The sequence below is a fragment of the Pseudophryne corroboree genome, chromosome 10, assembly GCF_028390025.1.
Source record: "Pseudophryne corroboree isolate aPseCor3 chromosome 10, aPseCor3.hap2, whole genome shotgun sequence".
Lineage (NCBI taxonomy): Eukaryota > Metazoa > Chordata > Amphibia > Anura > Myobatrachidae > Pseudophryne > Pseudophryne corroboree.
This window is the reverse complement of record NC_086453.1, coordinates 142,457,733-142,483,346: the sequence shown is the minus strand read 5'-3', so window position 1 is coordinate 142,483,346 and position 25,614 is coordinate 142,457,733. Positions and strand designations below refer to the sequence as shown.

General features: G+C 44.9%; 1 protein-coding gene across 2 annotated transcripts in view; it reads right to left on the bottom strand.

Annotated features, from left to right (window-relative positions):
* SYT5 (synaptotagmin 5) overlaps window positions 1–25,614 on the bottom strand; it is a 475,772-nt gene that overhangs the window by 40,838 nt on the left and 409,320 nt on the right. For both annotated transcript variants that reach the window (XM_063942827.1, XM_063942826.1), the window contains exons 4-5: window positions 7,163–7,282; window positions 4,185–4,352 (exon numbers count right to left, since the gene is read on the bottom strand). In XM_063942827.1, the coding sequence (XP_063798897.1) occupies window positions 4,185–4,352; window positions 7,163–7,282 (288 nt within the window). The remainder of the gene's footprint in view (window positions 1–4,184; window positions 4,353–7,162; window positions 7,283–25,614) is intronic.

Sequence of the window (25,614 nt, the reverse complement as noted above, 5' to 3'; positions counted from 1 at the left end):
AGATGGGGAAGGGGTGAGAGAAGTAGGGGGTGAGATGGGGAGGGAGTGAGAGGTGCAGGGGGTGAGTTGGGGGAGTGAGAGGAGCAGGGGGTGAGATGGAGGAGTGAGAGGTGCAGGGGGTGATATGGGGAAGTGAGAGGTGCAGGGTTGGGGGAGTGAGAGGTGCAGGGGGTGAGATGGGGAGGGAGTGAGAGGTGCAGGGGTGAGATGGGGGAGTGAGGCACAGGGAGTGAGAGGTGTAGGGGGTAAGTAAAGGAGATAAAGGTTCAGTTGATTAGACACAAAGGAGAGCATTAAGGGATACCTAGGATGAAGATATGGACTCATGAGGAGAGTGACAGACAAAGGAAACAAGAAAGCAGAAGGGTACACAGAAGACATAAGAGAGGTGAGCAAAGGTTGTTCAACATATACTGCTATATTGGGAATCAAATCTAAAATTTGGATGAGGAGGGCACTGCAGTGGGTATTGTGTGTGTAAGTGGCTCTGCTATTGTGGGCATTGTGTGTGTAAAGGGCACTAGTATGTGGGGTGGGCAATGTGAATAAGATTGTGCTACTGTGAGGCCTTATTTTGAATTGGTGGTACTCTTCCTTGAGGCCACACCCCTTCCTGCGGCGCACGCTAAGCAGGAGGGGTCGTGGGCGAGGTGAGTTCCCCCACCTCTCCAGGACCACTTTAAGCCCTGGCTACTGGTAGACCAGTGGTGGAGCTTAATGACTATGCTGGCTAGTCATTCATTAACACAGTATTGGTACTACAGGGCTTCTGTAGTCTTTGGAAGTCCTGTAGGACCAATACTATAAGTGTTAGTGATCCAGCTGCCTGGATGACTGTCCAGTAATGCCCTGTTGCCCAATTATTTGAAAAATTAAATTGGAGCTGTATTGTTATTAGTAAGAGGCTCCCATATGGGCAGGTCATACTAAAACCACTCCCCTAAAAAGAAATACAGAAGAGAGAAGCAGAAGGGAGGCTAACAGTGAAGCAGGAAAAATAAACAAATTAGTGCCTAATTCAGACCTGATCGCTCCTCTGCGAATTTGCAGCGGTCTGCGATCAGATAGTCACCGCCCAGACAGAGTGAAAAACCACCCCATGCAAGTCTGCGTATGCCTTGCGACAATCTGTGCGAACGCCGGTCAGATGCAAATCCAGTTGCAACTCACTCACCATCAAATGATTTTTCAAGTCTGTGCAGTCTGTGTGTAGCTCAGAACCTACTATTACAGTGTGATAGAATCAGGCTGATTGGGCCGGAGCTGACGTCACACACCCTCCCTCAAAACGCCTGGGAACGCCTGCGTTTTCCGTGACGCTTCCAGAAAATGGCCAGTTACCACCCCCAAATGCCTGCTTCCTGCCAATCAACTTACGTACACCGAGCAATCAAAAAAGTCACTGAATTTTTTCACAGTTTGGCCTTGCGTGTGCGCACTACGATCCGTACACATGTGCAGTCGATCGATAATCACCCGCTTTGCACATCAGAGATCAGGTGTGAATTAGGCCATTAGAACAACTTTTCTCCATGCAAATGTAAAATTAGTTTTGTAATATATATATATATATATATATATTTTAGAAAAGTATAATGTTTCTTTTAATGAAACATACTTAAGAGAAATAATTTTTATATTTTTTTTTCTTTGTCCTTAACTATGTGGACACCACTTCTTCCAGTTTAACTGCTATTTTCACATCTTGACTTGAGTCAGCCAACAGCGGTGGTTCAAGTAAAAGAGGTGCATTGCCAGTGAGCTACAGTGGCGCCAGTTGGATGTTGCATGGTGTGTGATGCACATAGGCCCGTGTGTTAAGGAGTACCCCGTGTCACACACCCTACCGAAAGAATGGTAACCACTGTGTGCTGAGCAGTGACCCCCCGATACCTACTTCCGGTGACAAACTTGCTGTGTTTGCACAATTTTCAGTCCACTTTTCAAAGACAATGCAGTTGTCTTTACTGTCCTGTGATGAAATTAGACATGGGGCATGTAAATTCCACTCAATGATGATACTCACGCGAATGGTCGATGTTTTTTAACTGCGCATGTGTCTAAGGGTGAACGATATTGGCGCAATATGTAGTTTCCACCCAAATCGGAACAACATAATGGCCGTATTGTAAGGGTGGTCTTCAGTATGCCGGCGGTCGGGCTCCCGGCGACCAGCATACCGGCGCCGGGAGCCCGACAGCCTGCATACGACACTTATTCTCCCTCGTGGGGGTCCACGACCCCCCTGGAGGGAGAATAAAATAGTGTGGTGCACGTAGCGCGCCACCGTGCCCGCAAGGGGCTCATTTGCGCTCGCCACACTGTCGGTAAGCCGGCGGTCGGGCTCCCGGCGCCGGTATGCTGGTCGCCGGGAGCCCGACCGCCGGCATATCGTAGTGAACCCGTATTGTACATTGTGTACCCATGGTTGTATGCAATATCTTCTGGTCAACCATGCTGCACGGCAAACTGGAAGATATCACATGCAATCCAGTGCATATTAGTGAAGGATGGAACAGTGATTGTTCCGTCCTTCATTAAATCGTTCTAATGTGTAGCCGGCCTAATCACTAAAAAGTCGAACAATGCATGTACAATATGCACAGAGGTTCAATAGCAACTGAGAAGCATGGTCTCTGAAGTGTATTAGAAATGTGCTGGGTGTTCCTGGGCGGTGACTGTGAAGTGGCTATTCAGATGCATGAAGATGGTCTGTCTTATGGGTGAGCTTTGGAAGTTTTGTAGGTGTTTCGCTGAACTTGTTGTGAACTCAAGTGCTTAATTGCTCATGTTGGAGGCCATACTCTGATGGAGTATCTGCACCTTGCATGGGACTTGTGGAAGTTTTGATGTTGCGACCGATGGCTGCGTCTAAAGATGCTGAAAGTGTCCGTCTCAGTTGTTACATATTCAGACGCATGGCTGTACACCATGGAAGGGGTTTTAGCAGTATTAGCTGCATAACAAAGATAGGCAGCAGCCATAGTGTGTGCATATTAGGTGCCCATAGTGTGTGTGCATAGGGAACCTGGACTGTAAACTCCACTGAGGTTTATGTGAAGGATTACATATTCTGTGTAAAGCCATTCATCATACAGTATATATGGGCTTTATAACTTAATAAATAAATAGTAAATAAACATATAGAAACTGCTAACAAATTTGCTGCTGCGATCAGATCTGAATTAGGCCCCATATCTTTAGATTTAAAGTTGAAAACTAAAGATATTGTACCTCGTTAACGAGCCGTGGTAGGGTATACACACTTACCGATGTCTACGATATATCGTCCAATCTGCCGGTTCAGACGATATATCGGGTGCACATCGACAAGAGTGTACTTAGCCTAAGAGAAGTGAATTGATTGAGATTAAACAGATACTGAAAAGTGATCATGTGCCCCTCTTCTGTCATTACTTTTATGTGCAATAATATCTGTCTTCCAGGAGCCAACACATAAACAGGATTGCAAAGTAATAACTGGTAATAACTCCATATTAAAAGCATGTTATTTAATGTGCTCTGTATATCTAACTAAGGAGGTGCACCCATACCCCCCGGCATCTTCTTACCTTCATGGTCCCTTCAGCGGCATTGTTTCTGCAGGCAGCTCAGGTATTTACAGTGGGGGCATGCTTAAGCACCCTACCCACCCTAATACAGGTGATAATAGTTCTCTTTATGCCCATGTTCTTTTATATATTATTATTATTATTATTATTATTATTATTATTATATCAGTACAGACCAGTGGTTTTCAACCTTTTTTGGTCTCTAATCGTAATGTAAAAGAAGATCAATGGGACACACAGTTAATAGCATAATAAAGGATATTCAGCATACACAAAGTATATATAGAAATCTGGTCTCAAGTTCTGAACATGGGACCCCCTGGGTAACTACTACTGCTATCCATGTGGACATCTATTGGGAATAGTAACCTGTGGCAAGCTGAGCGGAGCGAGCCACCTTGCCCGAAGTATGGCAAGCAAAGTGAGCCCGCGAGGGTACAAGTTTTAATGTTCTAGACAAGTTTAATGCGTTTAATGATGTTCTGAAGCAGTTTAGTTATGCTAAGCCAGGGGTTCCCATGTTCTGAAACAGAAATGTGTATATTTGAAAACATGAATTACCTTGTTTTAAAAAAAAAAGAGAGAAACACGGTAAACTATATTAGTCCCTACCTTAAAAGTGAAGGACTCATTGAAGGTTGGGTTAAGAGTCTTGCGATGAACTTTTGTTTCATACTTCTTCTTTTTGTCAGGTAGGAGAAATACTTTGACATATGGATCGGAAGTCCCTCCGATGTCTAATGCTGGTAGATCTGCAGCTTGTATAATTCCAACGACCAGCTACATTGGGATGAAGAGAAAAAGTGAGAATCAGAATCTGAAGTTTGTGTTTCAATAAATTTGAAAGGGGAGCTTGGGATATAATTCATACTCTGAATGTGAACAGTGACTGTGCGTAATAATAGACAGGATGCAGAACAATGTATATTAAAATGAATGGTACTAGGCAGAATATTTTATACCCCTTTCACACTTGCCAATGCCGGATCCCACCCGGGAATTGGAAACGGGTCCTTCCCGAGTGGGATCCGGCATTGGCAGCTGCTGCAGGCTTCCCCCGACCGGGCAATATGCCGGGCGGATTGCCATAGCAGCGTGGGGCGGAGCCGGCGGTGGGAGCAAAGGTGAAGGCGGCGCTAGGAGATGAGATCATCGACCCAGGAGCCCGCATCGACCCGGGAGGCCGCTTACGCAGCCACTGACTCGGTATTCAACCCGGGTATAACACTACTTTATTCCCGGGTTGAATTACCGGATCAGGCGACCCGGGATTTCAGCTATGCCCCTTTCACACCGCACACCGACCCATGTCGACACGGCAATATGCAACAAATGGCACGGCGGACGCAGACCTGCGCATTCGCATTAGACTCTGGCACTGTTCCAGAGTCTCTAGTGCTCTCTCAAAGCACTAACAGCGCTGCTGGCCACGGGACTCGGGAGAGGAAGGGGCCCACACACGGACAAAGGTAAGCATAGGAGAAATGGGTGCATAGGGTCTGATTCAACCTAGTACACTAAACAGTAGCAGCTGTGACAGTTGTCACCAGTGGCACTCTTTACCCAGCTCTGGCCTGTTGTAGGGTCCCAAGGGGGGTCCCAGGTCCTGCTACCCCCCCTTCCCCTCCCTGTAACCAGTGGCATCTGGGGCACAGAGAGAGAGAGAGACCTGCTGTGTGCTGCGCTGGGAGTGAGGCAGTTGCAGAAGTAGAGTCCTCTCTCTCCCTGTGTGATGTGCTGCGGGAGGGGGGGTGGGGTGAGCGATCGCACACCCCCTTCTGCCGCTGTCCCTGCCGCTCATCGGTCCTCATCCAGCATACCACAGTGCGGCCACACAGAAACTATTTTTTAAAATATTTTCTAAGGAAGGGGCTGGTCTTGCCCCCTCTGAGTACCTGGGCCCCGGCACAGCTGACGGTGCCCCTGGTTGTCACAGCTGCTACTGGTAAATGATGCTTATGCTGCAGGAGGCACCTTGGGTAAACAGACGCCTTCTGCTGGCTTCTGTGATCCTCTGCTGTGTCCAAAGATGCAATTTTGGATCACTTGCGTAAACACTGCCCTCAGGTTACACAAGATAGCCGAGTAAATTCACCCAATACTAGGATGCAACACAGGTACAAAGAGTCAACGTGGAACTAGGCAAGCACAATGAATGGGCTGAGGTGGGAAAAGATGGGAAAAGAAGTAATAGCACTGAGGCTGTAGGTAAATACAGAGAGATTAATGGTAATAGCTTAAGCTGGGAGAGGAATAAAGCAGGTTGAGAATCTTAGGTCCAGAAAAAGATATAATAACAGACAGACACAGTACTGGCAAAGGATAATTGCAGGCAGGGATTCCAACAAGCAGGGACTAGTACCTAGGCAAGAATGGATGTCAATAACTAGCAGGAAACTACTAGAGCATAGGAATTCTAACTCGGTCATCAGGACCCCAAACAGTTCTTGTTTTCCAGGTCTCCTCACAGAATCACAAGTGAAATAATTAGCTCAACCTGTGGATCTTTTAAATGTGCCCGTAAGTAAGGACTACACCTGCACACCCGCTACATACAACACCTGATCTGACACATGCGTAGTCACCGTTGGCTTTCTTTGGGGCATGCTAAAATCTATCGGCGTCCGACTCAGAATATGGCCCAATAGCTTTAACAATAAAAGAGTTGGTATTGCCATGTACCTCCCAACATGACCCTCTCCAAGAGGGACAAAATGGTCTGCTTCTAGACTTTTCTCTTAATGTATGATCTCCTGGAACCTTTTTTTTAACCTTAGGTTAATGAATACGAAATGTGTTTCACCACAGGTGATGGCAATCATAAATTAAGAGGGAAGTCTAGGAACAGAGCAGTCAGTCCCTCCTAGAGAGGGTCATGTTGGGAGTTATGTGCTAGGTGGCCTGGAAAGTGATATGTTTGGGGTCTTGAGGACAGCAGGGCAGGTAACTTCTGGCAGGACAGAAGCTATAACCGACAGGGAGGCTAAGCCCTCACTGGCTTTTACCATAACCAGAACCCCAGAAGGGAGAGAGACCCCTGAAATGAATTACACTGAGCTGAGTAGCTGCACGTACAGAGACAGGCCCCTTGCAATTAATTACAATACAGCTGAGTAGATGCACTTACAGAGCAGGCGCCTTGCAATTACTTACACTGCAGCTGCATAAAGCAAGCGTCCCAGCTTAGTAACAGCTGGGACCAACAGGCAGTGCGGCCGCAGAGAGTCCTGGTTGCATAGCAACCAGCCAGACCTTGAGCTGTAGCGGCGGCTCCTAATATGAAGAAGTGATATGTTAATCAATAATATATATTTTGCAATGTTAAAAAAAGGATTTGGAGTCATTTAAATGCATTTATGATAGTTAACTGGGGATTCCTATGTACAGTATGTAAAATTGGATTCTGCTGCATAATAAGCAGTCTCCAACTGATCTCTAGTTGCATTTAGCCTGGAACCAAAAACTGCTTCTTGGTCCATGGAATGTGATGTGCAGTGGTTACTCTAAATAATTCTGTGTGTCATAGAACTAAGATGTTTCTATTTAGGTGTAGGAGGCCCAAAATATTAAATAGTAGCTTCTCTCTATACCTGTCCTGTTTGGAAATCATAGTCCAGGGAATACTGCAGCTTCCCCAACTTCTCTTGAGGTTTATCTTCTTTTTCATCCCCTAGAAGAGAGGGATCAAGGTCTTCCACGTCTGGTTGCACCTGTACAGAAACACATTATTTCATTATCAAGTAAAATCAACTGAGCAGGGACAATAACATAGCCTTGACAATAGCATAGACATAAAATGATAAATAAATAGGTGGTATACAGGTTGAGTATCCCTTATCCAAAATGCTTGGGACCAGAGGTATTTTGGATATCGGATTTTTCCGTATTTTGGAATAATTAGATACCATAATGAGATATCATGGTGATGGGACCTAAATCTAAGCACAGAATGCATTTATGTTACATATACACCTTATACAAACAGCCTGAAGTTAATTTAGCCAATATTTTTTATAACTTTGTGCATTAAACAAAGTGTATGTACATACACACAATTCATTTATGTTTCATATACACCTTATATACACAGCCTGAAGGTCATTTAATACGATATTATTAATAACTTTGTGTATTAAACAAAGTTTGTGTACATTGAGCCATCAAAAAACAAAGGTTTCACTATCTCACTCTCACTCAAAAAAGTCCGTATTTCGGAATATTCTGTATTTCGGAATATATGGATATGGGATACTCAACCTGTATTAGTAATGGAATACAATGGAGTAATATGTAGTTTGTTATAAAACATAATATTATTTTGATTTCACTGTCAATGAATCCTGGAGGCAGAACACTAACTGCCGACATCCCAAAGGTAAGTATCGGGGTGAGGGTTAGGGCTGGGGGTGGGAGGAGTAAGGCACTAAAGGGGGGGGAGTCTTGGCCCTAGCTTCCCCCCCATGACTAAGCCCTAGTTGCCACCCCCACTATCTTAGCCCTAGCCACCACTACAGGTGGGTTAGGAAAGGGGACAGGGGAAGAATTAAATAATTACCCTGTCCCCTGTCGGCATTCTAAATGCTGGGATGCCGGTGTCGGTCATGTGACCACCCGATCCCGACCGCCAGGATCATCTATCACACCCATTTAAAACCATGCAACACATACTGTATTAGCAAAAAATCTTTGAACTGGAAAAAGTTTAAGTATAAATTGAAAGGCTACATATGCTGAAAGAGAAAAAGATATTGCAAACTGTCTTGATATAGTACTTGTGCTTGAACTCTCAAAATGAAATCTGGATACATCAATTGGACGAAACTATAGACAAAGAGCAGCGCTGTTCAATTCCAGATGGCAGCAGAATGCCAATTGTATTTCCACTCCACAAAAAGGCAGTAGGGAAGAATATGATAACTATAAACTGTAGCACTCACCAGGGCTCCTGTCACTTTGGCTAAGTCCCAGTATGGGGGGTGGTTATGGCCATTTAGGTACATGGCTATGCTTTGTCCTGACTCAGTAATTATACCGCACACAATTGTTTTAGGATGAGTGGCCGGGAATATGGTCATGGTATATTAGGGGGCATGGTTATGTACTCCCAGGCCCTTAGAGATGACCGGACACGGGTACTCTGTGTCTGCCCCCTTTTTGGCACCTCTGCATTTCATGCCAATAGGAGGAAAAGGAATCTAAGCACTTGTTGACTATTTAGGGTCAGATTCAATTTTGCATTTCAAAATTGGAGACTCAAATTAAAAATTTCCACTTTGTGTGCCATTTTCATCACAGATTTGCTATTAGTTAGCACTTTGCAGTATTTTGAAGTACTATTTATATTTGAAACTAATAAAACATATTTTAAGATTCTTTTAATTTAATTAAATCTCCACAGTGTGTAATGTTTGAATATAACCTATTGCCATGCAACAAGGTTCATTCACCATGTCCTTTTAAAAACAGTTAAAATGTATCAGTATAACTTGAACATGCTTAAATTGATTTAGGGCCCAATTCAGTATGGTTAGCAGAAGTGCAGAAATCGCTATTCTGGGACAGGGCATCATCGTGGCATTTTGATGGCGTTGCGGTGGTGATGGGGGGGGGGGCATGGTCCAGACAACAGAGGTGTGTCCGGACTGCTGTGACCCAAAACATGGCAGCCCTGTGCCTGCTCTCGCAAGGGGCTGCCCTTAAGTTACGAGCGCATTGCTGTTTAGATGCGAGTGCATTGCATTTCAGTGGGGGAAGGGGGGGGACACCCGGCACGAGGGTAGCCTTGCCCGGTGCTGGGTGGCCCACCGCATACTTAAAACTACAACTCATGCTGAATTAGGCCCTTAGGCAGGTGTGGCTCCATCGTGTGCACACCAGCCTAAACACGGTTGAACATGCTTGAAGAGTGTCAAACCTATTTAATTTACCTCCATTTTTTTTAGCTATGTAAATTATGACAAAATTGGGCAAACTTTCTAAAATTTGTAGCCACCTAACAAACATTTCTAGCACTGGTTTCTGTTTTTGTGCCTTTAGGTGGGTATAACATGTGGTCTACATAGAAATTCAAAATCAGACTACAGAATTAATGTGATATGATGTCCACAACAACAGAGGAAAAGAACCATGAAGCTATGGTTTCAGCAGATATGAAATAAACAGTGTTATGGAGCAGTGGAAAAAGTCAGTAAAATACTTGCCAATAAATAAAATAAAAAAGAACAAATTCAGAGAACAAATCCAATACATTGCATGGGCAGCATTACAAAACTTAACAGGAAATGTGTAAAAATATGAAGATTTACAGACTGAAATGGAAAACCAGCCTGGGAATTTCTGAAAGCAGCCCTAATAGGGGTGGGGTCTGTTGTGGGGGTGGGGTCTGTTGAAGGGGTGGGATTCATCCTCATATGGTCTGATTATGAGTTGGATGCAATTGCAGCCTTCCTTGCATCTGTTGTTGCAGTTGCGTCTGTGACTTTATGGAGTGATGCAGCGGTCTCTGGCTACCGACATCACTTCCGGAATTGCTCTACAGAATGCCGCGCAGCTGACATTCTGGAGCGCATGCTCCATGGAGAACAGTGCGAAGAGGGGAACTTAGTGGGTCATTCCGAGTTGATAGCTCGCTAGCTACTTTTAGAAGCTGTGCAAATGCGTAGTCGCCGCCCACGTGGGAGTATATTTTCGCTTTGCAAGTGTGCGAACGCATGTGCAGCCGAGCGGGACGAAAACGTTTTTTACAGTTTCTGAGTAGCTCTGGACTTACTCAGCCCTTACGATCACTTCAGTCTTTTTGGTCCCGGAATTGACGTCAGACACCCACCCTGCAAACGCTTGGACATGCCTGCGTTTTTCCAACCACTCCCTGAAAACGGTCAGTTAACACCCACAAATGCCCTCTTCCTGTCAATCTCCTTGTGATCGGCTGTGCGAATGGATTCTTTGTTAAATCCATTGCCCAGCAACGATTCGCTTTGTACCTGTATAACGCGTCTGCGCATTGTGGTGCATACGCATGCGCAGTAGTAACCTGTTTGCTGCACTGCAAAAAAAAATGGCAGCGAGCGATCAACTCGGAATGACCCCCTAAGTTCCTTTCCCTGCACAATTTGGCTGACCTCTGCGTGTGCAGGGATCAGTCCCCCCTGACACATGCCGTCTTTGCATGTGGGGGAAGGGGAAGCATGAAATACAGGTAGGTATCTATCAAACAGTACCATCGGGGAGGAATCTGATTGGCTCCAAATTTATTCTGCAGTAAGACAACAAGCCCAAACATACAGCCAATGTCATTAAGAACTATCTTCAGCGTAAAGAAGAAAAAGGAGTCCTGGAAGTGGTGATATGGCCCCCACAGAGCCCTGATCTCAACATCATTGAATATGTCTGAGGTTACATGAAGAGACAGAAGGATTTGAGCAAGCCTACATCCACAGAAGATCTGTGGGCATAGGGTAGTCACACTAAATATTGATATGATCTAGACTTCTCTTCTGTTCACTCACTTTGCATTTTGTTAATTGATAAAAATAAACTATTAACACTTCTATGTATGAAAGCATTCTTACTTTGCAGCATTTTTTCCACATCTGCCTAAAACTTTTGCACAGTACGGTAGTTATTATTGTTAGCTAGAATTCATAAAAATAAGATTTTACTTACCGGTAAATCTATTTCTCGTAGTCCGTAGTGGATGCTGGGGACTCCGTAAGGACCATGGGGAATAGACGGGCTCCGCAGGAGACAGGGCACTTTAAGAAAGAATTAGGAATACTGGTGTGCACTGGCTACTCCCTCTATGTCCCTCCTCCAGACCTCAGTTAAGGAAACTGTGCCCGGAAGAGCTGACAGTACAAGGAAAGGATTTTGGCATTCAGGGTAAGACTCATACCAGCCACACCAATCACACCGTATAACTCGTGATAAACTTACCCAGGTAACAGTATGAACAACAACAGAGCATCAGACAAACCTGATGCAACCATAACATAACCCTTATTTAAGCAATAACTATATACAAGTATTGCAGAAGAAGTCCGCACTTGGGACGGGCGCCCAGCATCCACTACGGACTACGAGAAATAGATATACCGCTAAGTAAAATCTTATTTTCTCTAATGTCCTAGTGGATGCTGGGGACTCCGTAAGGACCATGGGGATTATACCAAAGCTCCCAAACGGACGGGAGAGTGCGGATGACTCTGCAGCACCGAATGAGCAAACACAAGGTCCTCCTCAGCCAGGGTATCAAACTTGTAGAACTTTGCAAAGGTGTTTGAACCTGACCAAGTAGCCGCTCGGCAAAGCTGTAATGCCGAGACCCCTCGGGCAGCCGCCCAAGAAGAGCCCACCTTCCTTGTGGAGTGGGCTTTTACCGATTTTGGAAGCGGCAATCCAGCCGCAGAATGAGCCTGCTGGATCGTGTTACAGATCCAGCGAGCAATAGTTTGCTTTGAAGCAGGAGCACCCAGCGTGTTGGACGCCTACAGGATAAACAGCGACTCAGTTTTCCTGACTCTAGCCGTTCTGGCTACATAAACCTTCAAAGCCCTGACTACATCCAGTAACTCGGAATCCTCCAAGTCACGAGTAGCCACAAGCACCACAATAGGTTGGTTCATATGAAAAGATGACCCCACATTTGGCAGAAATTGCGGACGAGTCCGCAATTCTTCCCTGTCCTTATGGAAAACCAAATAGGGGCTTTTATGTGACAAAGCCGCCAATTCTGACACACGCCTAGCCGAAGCCAAGGCTAATAGCATGACCACCTTCCACGTGAGATATTTTAACTCCACGGTTTTAAGTGGCTCAAACCAGTGTGATTTCAGGAAACTCAACACCACGTTAAGATCCCAAGGTGCCACTGGGGGCACAAACGGGGGCTGAATATGCCGCACTCCCTTTACAGACGTCTGAACTTCAGGTAGAGAAGCTAGTTCTTTTTGAAAGAAAATGGATAGGGCCGAAATCTGGACCTTAATGGACCCCAATTTTAGGCCCAAAGTCACTCCCGACTGTAGGAAGTGAAGGAAACGGCCCAGCTGGAATTCCTCTGTAGGGGCATTCCTGGCCTCACACCAAGCAACATATTTTCGCCGTATACGGTGATAATGTTTAGCCGTCACGTCCTTCCTAGCCTTTATTAGCGTAGGAATAACCTCATCCGGAATCCCTTTTTCTACTAGGATCCGGCGTTCAACCGCCCTGCCGTCAAACGCCGCCGCGGTAAGTCTTGGAACAGACAAGGTCCCTGCTGCAACAGATCCTGCCTTAGAGGCAGAGGCCATGGGTCCTCTGTGAGCACTTCTTGCAGCTTTGGATACCAAGTCCTTCTTGGCCAATCCGGAACAATGAGTATTGTTCTCACTCCTCCTTTTCTTATGATTCTCAGCACCTTGGGTATGAGAGGAAGAGGAGGAAACACATAAACCGACTGGAACATCCACGGTGTCACCAGTGCGTCTACAGCTATCGCCTGAGGGTCTCTTGACCTGGCGCAATACCTCTGTAACCTTTTGTTGAGGCGGGGTGCCATCATGTCCACCTGTGGCAATTCCCACCGACCTACAATCTGCGCAAAGACTTCTTGATGAAGTCCCCACTCTGGAGGTTGTGCCTGCTGAGGAAGTCTGCTTTCCAGTTGTCCACTCCCGGAATGAACACTGCTGACAGTGCTCGTACGTGATTCTCCGCCCATCGAAGAATTCTGGTGGCTTCCGCCATCGCCACCCTGCTCCTTGTGCCGCCTTGGCGGATTACATGAGCCACTGCGGTGATGTTGTCTGATTGAATCAGCACCGATTGGTTGCGAAGCAGGGTTTCCGCTTGACTTAGGACGTTGTATATGGCCCTTAGCTCCAGGATATTGATGTGAAGGCAAGTCTCTTGACTTGACCACAGCACTTGGAAACTTCTTCCCTGAGTGACTGCCCCCCACCCTCGGAGGCTTGCATCCATGGTCACCAGGACCCAGTCCTGAATGCCGAACCTGCGGCCCTCGAGAAGGTGAGTACTCTGCAGCCACCACAGAAGAGACACCCTGGCCCTGGGGGATAGGGTGATCAGCCGATGCATCTGTAGATGCGATCCGGACCACTTGTCCAACAGATCCCATTGAAAAGATCCTCGCATGGAACCTGCCGAAGGGAATGGCCTCGTATGACGCCACCATCTTTCCCAGGACTCTCGTGCAGTGATGCACCGACACCTGTTTTGGTTTTAAGAGGTCTCTGACCAGTGTCATGAGTTCCTGAGCCTTCCCCGTTGGGAGAAAACCTTCTTCTGGTCTGTGTCCAGAATCATGCCCAGGAAGGGCAGACACGTCGTAGGAATCAGCTGCGACTTTGGAATATTCAGAAACCAGCCGTGCTGTTGTAACACTTCCCGAGAGCGTGCTACACTAATCAGCAACTGCTCTCTGGACCTCGCCTTTATGAGGAGATCGTCCAAGTATGGGATAATTGTGACTCCTTGCTTTCGCAGGAGCACCATCATTACTGCCATTACCTTGGTAAATATTCTCGGTGCCGTGGACAGACCAACGGCAACATCTGGAATTGGTAATGACAATCCTGTACCACAAATCTGAGGTACTCCTGATGAGGTGGATAAACGGGGACATGAAGGTAAGCATCCTTTATGTCCAGAGACACCATAAAATCCCCCTCCCTTGCGATGACCGCTCTGAGTGATTCCATCTTGAACTTGAACTTTCCAAGTATATGTTCAGGGATTTTAAATTCAATATGGGTCTGACCGAACCATCTGGTTTCGGGGCTACAACATGGTCGAATAATAACCCCCTCCTTGTTGAAGGAGGGGAACCTTGACCACCACCTGATGAAGATACAATTTGTGAATTGCAGTTAACTCTGTTTCCCACTCGGGGGGGAAGCCGGCTGGGCCGTCAGTGAGGAGGCATCTTCTCAAAGTCCAGCTTGTATCCCTGAGACACAATATCTATTGCCCAGGGATCTAACAGGGAGTGAACCCACTTGTGGCTGAACTTACGAAAGTGTGCCCCTACCGGGCCTAGCTCCGCCTGTGGAGCCCCAGCGACATGCGGTGGATTTTCGTAGAGGCTGGGGAGGACTTCTGTTCCTGGGAACTAGCTGTGTTGTGCAGCTGGTTTCCTCTGCCCCCGCCTCTGGCAAGAAAGGACGCACCTCGGACTTTCTTGTTTCTTTGTTCGAACGGCTGCATTTGATAATGACGTGCTTTCCTAGGCTGTGCAGGAATATAAGGCAAAATATCAGAATTACCAGCTATAGCTGTGGAGACCAGGTCCGAGAACCCTTCTCCACACAATCCTCAGCCTCCCATATGCCACTTAAGTTGGCATCATCTGTCCATTGCATATTTTACAGGATACGTCAAGCAGAAATCGACATAGCTTTGCCTCTAGGACCCAGTATACTCATGTCTCTTTGGGCATGCTTTATGATATATATCTCTTAAGACAGCATCTTTAATATATATATATATATATATATATACATACTAGGGTCTCAATTTCTGCTGATAAGGTACCTGTCCACGCCGCCACAGCGCTATAAACCCATGCCGACACAATCGCCGGTCTGAGTAGTGTACCCAAATGTGCACGCTATCTGCAGGATCCCTGAGAATAGCTAGGGCTACCTTTTGGGCAAACGTGACACCCTAGGGGAAGATTCCCATCACATCCTGGCCCTAGTGGGGAAAGGATACTGCCTGAGAATTCTTTGTGGGAAGCTGCAGTCTCTTGTCTGGAGATTCCCGCTCTTTTTCCTCATGAGAGGAGGGAAATTTACCTCAGCTTTCTTCCCCTTAAAATGTGTACCCTTGTGTCAGGGACAGATGAGTCATCAGTGATATGCAAATCATCTTTTATTACACTAATCATATATTGAATACTTTTCTGCCATTTTGGCTGTAACTTTGCATTATCGTAGTCGACACTGGAGTCAAACTCCGTGTCGATATCAGTGTCTATTATTTTGGATAGTGAGCATTGTGAGACTCTGAAGGTCTCTGCGCCATAGGGACAGACATGGGTAGATTTCCTGTCTGTTCTCTAATCTTTTGTGCAATAAATTCACCTTAGCACTTACACATATCCAAACAGGTGTCGGCGTTGTCGACGGAGACACCCTCTCACACACATATTAGCTCCATCTCCTCCTTAGGGGAGCCTTTTACCTCAGACATGTCGACACACACGTACCGACACACCACACACACAGGGGATGCTCTATTTGAAGACAGTTCCCCCACAAGGCCCTTTGGAGAGACAGAGAGAGAGTATGCCAGCACGCACCCCAACGCTATATGACCCAGGAATCACACAGTAACGTAGTGTTAGCCCAGTAGCTGCTGTATATATTGTTATTACGCCAAATTTATGTGCCCCCCCTCTCTTTTTCACCCTCTTCTATCGTGCTTCTGCAGGGGAGAGCCTGGGGAGCTTCCTCTCAGTGGAGCTGTGGAGAGAAAATGGCGCTGGTGAGTGCTGAGGAAGAAGCTCCGCCCCCTCAGCGGCGGGCTTCTGTCCCGCGATTTTGTGTAAAATAATGGCGGGGGCTCATGCATATATACGGTGCACAACTGTATATATGCCCACTTTGCCAAGAGGTCTCTAATTGCTGCCCAGGGCGCCCCCCCCTGCGCCCTGCACCCTATAGTGACCGGAGTGTGTGGGTGTAATGTGGGAGCAATGGCGCACAGCTGCAGTGCTGTGCGCTACCTCATATGAAGACTGGAGTCTTCTGCCGCCGCTTTTGAAGTCTTCTTGCTTCTCACGCCGGCTTCTGGCTCTGCGAGGGGGACGGCGGCGCGGCTCTGGGATCGGACGACCAAGGGTGCGTTCCTGTGTTCGATCCCTCTGGAGCTAATGGTGTCCAGTAGCCTAAGAAGCATGACCTATCCGCAGTTAGTAGGTCTGCTTCTCTCCCCTCAGTCCCACGTAGCAGAGAGTCTGTTGCCAGCAGATCTCTCTAAAAAAAAAAATCCTAACAAAATACTTTCTATCTAGCAAGCTCAGGAGAGCTCACTAAAGTGCACCCAGCTCGTCCGGGCACAGATTCTAACTGAGTTCTGGAGGAGGGACATAGAGGGAGGAGCCAGTGCACACCAGTATTCCTAATTCTTTCTTAAAGTGCCCTGTCTCCTGCGGAGCCCGTTTATTCCCCATGGTCCTTACGGAGTCCCCAGCATCCACTAGGACATTAGAGAAATACCGCTATACTATTCTGTACACTCAGGAAAATTGTAGCATAAGCAAACAAAATACATATAAACTTCCAATTTAACTGAAAAATGAGCATGTACAGAAGTGTCATTATTCACCTAGTGTCCTTGTGCTATATGGCGTCACAGATACAGAGCTAGTTTGGGATTTTTGCACTGTAGCATCATTTGCGCACCACATAGCGTCTTTATCACATCACAGCTGCACAGAAACACGAATGTAGTGTACTCAGGGCTTATAAATTTTAATTTTCTCGCAATCATGGCAGTGTAAATTCGAATGATGTTGAAGGATGGGACACATGGTTCTGCCTAGTCTTACTTTAATGAAGTAAAAAAGAAAAAGGTACAATCTCACTTTGCGCTCAATGTCCCAGAAATCCACCTTTGTCCCAATGGACAGGTGTAATCCAATCAATATGAAAAGAAAAATGAAAAACACAACATAGTGTAATACTGTAATGAAGATGAGTCTTTCACCGCTGTGTGATACGGAGAATAGAGGTGTTGGTATAGTCCCAGATAGAAAGTTCATACATCCACCTCCTTTCCAAAGGCACCCAACGTGGTATACAGGAATTATGGTGATGAACTCTTACATGTATGCTTACTTCTGTAAGGCGTGTTGAAAACTCATAAAGGTTTCTTTTACGATCCTTTAAACTCTCCTCACATAAGCAGGTGAACCCCGATGGCCCTCGTAATAAATCAGAGCTAGAGATACAATCCAATTAGGACAAGAACACTCTTTTTATTTTCTGAGTCGAAAAAAAGGTAAACAAAAAAGCCATACCATATGGAGAAAGGCAAAGATGGTGTTCAGCTGATAGCAATGGACCCGGATACCAATAGCTATTTATTCCCCACTATGAATAGGCTGATCTGTAACCCACCAAATACACTGTGTCAACGCGTTTCGACGCTATGCAGCGTCTTTTTCAAGATTCACAGTGTTTAATCACCCTGGAATACAGCATGTCTTGTCTGGTCAGGTTTTTTTTTCACCTGACCAGACAAGACATGCTGTATTCCAGGGTGATTATACACTGTGAATCTTGAAAAAGACGCTGCATAACGTCGAAACGCGTTGACACAGTGTATTTGGTGGGTTATAGATCAGCCTATCCATAGTGGGGAATCAATAGCTATTGGTATCCGGGTCCATTGCTATCAGCTGAACACCATCTTTGCCTTTCCCCATATGGTATGGCTTTTTTGTTTACCTTTTTTTCGACTCTGAAAATAAAAAGAGTGTTCTTGTCCTAATTGGATTGTATCTCTGGCTCTGATTTATTACGAGGGCCATCGGGGTTCACCTGCTTATGTGAGGAGAGTTTAAAGGATCGTAAAAGAAACCTTTATGAGTTTTCAACACGCCTTACAGAAGTAAGCATACATGTAAGAGTTCATCACCATAATTCCTGTATACCACGTTGGGTGCCTTTGGAAAGGAGGTGGATGTATGAACTTTCTATCTGGGACTATACCAACACCTCTATTCTCCGTATCACACAGCGGTGAAAGACTCATCTTCATTACAGTATTACACTATGTTGTGTTTTTCATTTTTCTTTTCATATTGATTGGATTACACCTGTCCATTGGGACAAAGCCGGATTTCTGGGACATTGAGCGCAAAGTGAGATTGTACCTTTTTCTTTTTTGCAAGTTGATATAGATTGGTGGTCTATTTAGTACTCTCCATTGCAGCTCTTTATTGCAGCGCCAAGAGAGGAATTATTTTTCTATTACTTTAATGAAGTGTTGTATACATGAGAATAGTTGATACAATAAAAAGTAAACCAAATGCAAACATCTGCTTATTTCCCTTTTATAAATCAGATTGGAATCTCTTCTTTCTGCCAGTATTCCAAATGCAAATGTCAATTAAGTAATCCTGATACAGTAATTGCCATGGCTCTCTATAACATAGCCGCCACACTAATGATTTCAGTACTAACAGCTGGAAGGTTCAGTATGGTATCAGCTAGTCACAGCTTAATAATTATTATCATTGTTTGGTGGTGGCAAGATACTGTAAATGTTGTGCCCCCTACCTTATCAAAAATTATTAGTCTTTTAACTGACTCCTCTATACCTGCAACAGCGCATGACTTTGCCGCAAAAAGGGTGTGTGGTCTCACAAAGAATATTACCCCCAATGCAAATGATACCACATAGTAGCACAATCTTATTCACATTACACCGCACGTAGTGCACAATTCATATTACACCACATAGTAGTGTCCCTTATTCACGTTATGACACAGAGTAGAGCCCCTTATTCACGTTATGACACACAGTAGTGCCCTTTATTAACATTATGACACACAGTAGTGCCCTTTAATTACGTTACACTACACAGTAGTACTCTTATACACATATGCCACACAGTAGTGCCCCTTATACACGATTCTCACAATAATAGTGCTCCTTACATATACAGTGATGCTCACAGTAAGAGTGCCCCTTACGCATAAAGCTCACAGTAGGAATGCTGCTTACACACATAATGTCCCCAGTAGTAGTGCCCGTTACACATAAAGCCCACAGTAGCAATGCTGCTTACACACATGTCCACAGTAGTAATGCCCCTTACACATAATGCCCACAGTAATAGTGCTCCTTACACATAATGCCCATAGTACCAATGCTGCTTACACACATATTGCCCACGGTAGTAATGCCCCTTACACATAAAGCCTACAGTAGCAATGCTGCTTACACACATAATGCCACAGTAGTTGTCAAAGTTTGATAAAGTAACAATCACAATCAAATTGAACAAAATGTGTAAAATCTAAAATATGTTTCCGCCTGTTTGTCTTAAGATTCTTGATGAAAGGAGGATTAAGGGGAGATGCAGATGTTGCAGGAATGATTGATTTTAACAAAATACAGCTGGTATAAAATAAAAATGTAGTATCCTGCTTGCTGTTTTTGTATATAGCTATTTAAGCATACTGTATGTCATAATATGATATAATGGCATAATATACAGTGCATCCAGAAAATATTAACAGCGCTTCACTTTTTTCACATTTTGTTATGTTACAGCCTTATTCCAGAATGGAATAAATTCATTTTTTCCCCTCAAAATTCTACACACAATGGGGGTCATTCCGAGTTGTTCGCTCGCTAGCTGCTTTCAGCAGCATTGCAAACGCTAGGCCGCCGCCCTCTGGGAGTGTATCTTAGCTTAGCAGAATAGCGAACGAAAGATTAGCAGAACTGCTAATAAATAATTCCTTGCAGTTTCTGAGTAGCTCCAGACCTACTCCTAGATTGCAATCAGCTCAGTCCGTTGAGTTCCTGGTTTGACGTCACAAACACGCCCTGCGTTCGGCCAGCCACTCCCCCATTTCTCCAGCCACTCCTGTGTTTTTACCTGACACGCCTGCATTTTTTAGCACACTCCCGGAAAACGCTCAGTTACCACCCAGAAACGCCCCTTTCCTGTCAATCACTCACCGATCAGCAGTGCGACTGAAAAGCGGCACACGGACAACAGCAAAACTGCTACGTTTTTAGTTAAATAACTAAGCACATGCGCGCTGCGTACCATGTGCATTTAGCAGCAAATTGCAGCATAGCAAAAATCGGCAATGAGCTAACAACTCGGAATGACCACCCATACCCCTTAATAACAACGTGAAAAAAAGTTTTTTTGAGATTTTTGCTAAATTTATGAAAATTAAAAAAAACAAGAAATCACATGTACATAAGTATTCACAGCTATTGCCATGAAGCTCAAAATTGAGCTCAGGTGCATCTGGTTTCCAATGATCATATGTGAGATGTTCCTACAGCTTAATTGGAGTCCACCTGTGGTAAATTCAGTTGAATGGACATGATTTGGAAAGGCACACACCTGACAATGCATGTCTGAGCACAAACCAAGCATGAAGTCAAAGGAATTGTCTGTAGACAGGATTGTCTAGAGGCACAAATCTGGAGAAGGGTACAGAAAAACATCTACTGCTTTGAAGGTCCCAATGAGCACAGTGGCCTTCATCATCCGTAAATGGAAGAAGTTCGGAACCACCAGGACTCTTCCTAGAACTGGCTGGCCATTTAAACTGAGCAATCGGGGGAGAAAGGCCCTAGTCAGAGAGGTGACCAAGAACGCGATGGTCACTATGTCGGAGCTACAGCATTCCTCTGTGGAGAGAGAAGAACATTCCAGAAGGACAACCATCTCTGCAGCAATCCACCAATCAGGCCTTTATGGTAGAGTGGCCAGATGGAAGCCACTCCTTAGTAAAAAGGCCCAGGGCAGGGCTTTATCACCGTGGTGATCAATCCCTGCCCTGGGTGAAATGTATGTCCAAAGAGGCTGACATCAATCTGACATCTATTCCGGAATACTGTGCAGCACACACGGGGCCGGACATCGGGTACTGAGAGGAACATCTGCGGCTCAGAGACCATTCAAGGGAGCCGAAATACACTCATACATTACAGGTATTCCGGCATTCTCTCATTGGGGTGCAGCGGGACCGGCCGCTCTGCAATGACCGGCTGGTTAACAGAGCCGCTGAGTACTGCAGCCCCCAACAGCAGACACACCGCTTCTTCCTTCCTACCAGCACCGGCCAGTCAACCCTCTCACCTCTCATTCAATGTGCATAGACACACATGTGAAGGAAGCAGAGGATGCTGGATACCCGGATCTGGGATCTTTACTTTCACATCTTATTATCATCATAAGACGCTATGTTTGCAAGAAGGAATATTGAGAAACATCTCTTGCAGAATTATTGAAATCACATACGTATACCATTAGATTTTTTTTCTCCTAAGACCTGTGAATGTGTGTACAAGTAAATACACAGATATATGTTCTCCTCTCCACAGGAATTTTTCTGAATTTTTCTAAATAATACCCGACAGTGGTTGGAGAAATTATCTCCCACTAGAAAACCACTGAAAAGAAATATTTTCACCCACTGATTAATTATTAAAACAATTGTAAAAGAATCTTAGTGACTGAATTAACCAAAAAAGGTTCTTAGTGACTAGATTGCTGAGAGGCTTTTATAGGAATTTTCAATTGTATAAAACACCTCGTGCCTCTCTCCTTTTTAAAGTGGAGGTTGCTAATTCGTAGAGAATATAGGAACTCTATTATTTTTCAGTACATGAAGTTTCAATGTATAAAATAAAGGCTATATTTTAAACAATATTTATATTAATAAGAGTGCCCCCACAAAGAGGTTAACTTTCTGTCCCCCTGTTCCTTTACAGGGACAACCCTTTGTGATATCTATGTTATTTTTCTCAGGGGAGCACCACCAACATTTAAACGAGCATCATTTTTGACCTACAAACATTAGTTTAACAGTTGGTTAGTTTACAATGGTGGTCATTCCGAGTTGTTCGCTCGCTGCCGTTTTTAGCAGAATAGCGCTCAGGCTAAAAATGGGCGATTCTGCACATGGGTATGGGCCGCAGGGCGCACGCGCTAAGTATTTTCACACAAAACTATGCAATTTTACACAGGTCCGAGCGACGCTTTTCAGTCGCTCTGCTGATCGGTGAGTGATTGACAGGAAGTGGATGTTTCTGGGCGGAAACTGAGCGTTTTCCGGGAGTGTGCTAAAAAACGCAGGCGTGCCAGCCAAAAACGCAGGAGTGGCTGGGGAAACGGGGGAGTGGCTGGCTGAACGCAGGGTGTGTTTGTGACGTCAAACCAGGAACCAAACAGTCTGCAGAGATCGCAATCTAGGAGTAGGTCTGGAGCTACTCAGAAACTGCAGAGAAATGTTTAATAGCAGAACTGCTAATCTTTCGTTTGCAATTCTGGTAAGCTAAAATACACTCCCAGAGGGCGGCGGCCTAGCGTGTGCAATGCTGCTAAAAGCAGCTAGTAAGCGATCAACTCGGAATGAAGGCCAATATTCACTAAATCGTTCTTAATAGCTGTGCAGAATCACCCCAACATTCTTGTCAAAGATAGGTGTGCCAAGCTTGTGGCATCATATTCAAAAAGACTTGAGGCTGTAATTGCTGCCAAAGGTGCATCAACAAAGTAATGAGCAAAGGCTGTGAATACTTACATACATGTGATTTCTTAGTTTTTTATTATTAATACATTTGCAAAAAAAAAAAAAAAATTATTCACATTGTCATTATGGTGTATTGTGTGTAGAATTTTGTGGGAAAAATTAATTTATTCCAGTATGGAATAAGGCTGTAACATAACAAAATGTGGAAAAAGTGAAGCTCTGTGAATACTTTCCGGATGCACTGTATACGTATCCTGCCAATGTTATCATTGATTTGGAGAGTGGCACACCACTTGTGTTAGATTGCTTATTTTAAATGTATTCCAGGATGAGCCTGTTCTTTTTTGTCTTGACTCTCATTGGTGATTTCAATATTATATGCAAATTTAAAATATATTGCATATCTCTACTGTACGTACTAATATTTTGGACCCGTCATTTGTCAGGTCACTAGCTTTTGTGTCCTGCATTGCTGGACCCTAAATGAACTGTTAATGTATATATTTACCTGCATGCAGCAATAGTTTATCTTCTCTCCTCATCTCTCTATTTGTATCTCTCCATCCCCCTTTCTCGGTCTGTAAACCTCTTTCCCTGTTTTTCCTCTGTATCCCTCTTGCTCTCTCTCCTATTTTCTTATCTTAATTATTGTTTTTTTCTGTTCTCCCTGTTTTCTCTACAGTATGTCTACTTATTTACTGGTTGTGTGTATCCAAATGTCACAGACAGAGGGCAGCTGTTGGGAGGAGCACTACATCCCCTCCCCAGGCATCCCCAAACCACTGCATCCCACCACAGCCTGCCCCTCACCCAACCTTGATCCTGACACAGTCATCTGTTAAAAATCCTAATACAAACCAACAGGTATGTGGAGTGCTCACAAATCAGCTTGGTAATTAATTGCCAAGCAGCCCCCATAGGGAGCGGGAAAGAGACGTCCCTGTCACTGATATCATCCGTGTGGTTCTTGTCTCACTCCTCACAAGAGCCAGGCAACTTATCCTAATTGCGTAGCAAGAGATACTGTACAGGTCACATCACTGTGAGAATTAGGGAGACGGGAAACTTGCTATTGATGTGGGAGGAGAAGTGGAGGGCAGCACAGCACACAGCGGGGAAGGCAGACAGCCTCCTTCAATCAGGAAGTGCAGCATTGCATGTACCTTATGCAGAGTGCTGTGTTACAATTCACCTGCCTATAATGTAAGGCAGGTGAATTACGAAGAGAGGATAAATGCTGGAGGTGCAGGCAGATGCAGAGCGGCACAGAAATAGTTAACCAGACTTGACCATGGAATACTGAATAGTCTTGCGCAAGGTACAGCAGGATGTAATGTTTAGCAGATTATGGACTCTACCTTTAAGACTGGAATGTGCAGCACCTTACTGTACACTGATGATAAACAGCAGGTGATTAGTTACACAGCTATGAGCCAGGGCTTGAATACAGGACCAGTACGTTTCACAATCACTGTTGCAGGTAATGAATGTCCACAGAAGTGAGGAGATACTAAGTACTTTATTGAAGCAGTGACATGATAATGTATAGCAGAGTAAGCACAGTCACAATACAAAGTACAACATGAGCAGAGTGTAAATGGTTGTCCAGAATGATACTTGCAGCAGAGTAATTAAATAGTTGAACAGGAATCCAGAGTTATAATCCACAGAATGCAGATTGCAGGACTTGCACAATAAATCAGAAATGCATGCAGGCATAGATGAAGTCCACAGTAATATATAAACACAAGTAATAAATGCTTAGAGAATCCACAAAGCACAGTGAAAGTCCATAACACTTAGCTAAGGTAGTCCTGGAGACACAAACTGCCAGAAACAGAAGATGCTGGATTACATGAACCGGCAGACCAGGCTTCTTGGCATGAACAGGAGCTTGGACTAAGACACCAGGCAATGCAGATAGTTCAAGCAGGAAAACAATATGATATAACTGGTGTCAGAGGACACAGCTGTCTGGTTTATAACAGCCATGCTAACGAATGAAAAAAGGCAGGCTGTGAATGTTAACTCTAATTACAAACCCTGTGCACCTGCAGAGCTGCATGTACACAGAGAGCCTAAGGAACAGAAAAAACAGGAAAGACAGTGATGAATTGTTAAATGTCAGCTGAAACCAGGTGCATACTGAATAGACAGCTGACTCCAGGTGCATACTGAATAGTCAGCTGACCCCAGGTGCATCTTGAACAGAGGGAATACATGCACCAACAGAATCATAACATGCTGCTAGTGGTCAGACAATGTGTGCTGGCGTGTGGGGGTGCCTGACATAAGGGTGTGCCTATGTACACAAGGCACTCCCCATACACATGCTTATGGGTACAATGAAGGGGCCAGGTGCTCCCTTCAGGGCTGGAGCTCAGTGGTCACTGACTCCATTGCCTCCAGGAGTACCGCCCCTGTCATTGTTATATAAACAAACACCTGTAATATAGATGCATCCTGAACATCTTAACTCTTAATATGGATGTATGTGTACGTATTCTTGTGAGCAACACCAAAATTATATAAGTTAAACTAAAAACAAAAAAAAAAATCAGCTGTAAGACAGTAAGCAGTATTCATCTACAGTGGAAAAAGCATGGACACCAAGAATCTCAGCGGCAGTACAGTGAGCAAAAGTAAATCATGTGAAATCGGGACTGCAGGAATTTAGAGTGTCTAGCGACAACCAATCAGTTCCAAATGCATCAAGAACAGTACAATGCCGGACTCAAACAGTACCAGAATGAACAGTTTGGCACAAACTGCGTGGGTTACGGATTCCGAGTTGATCACTA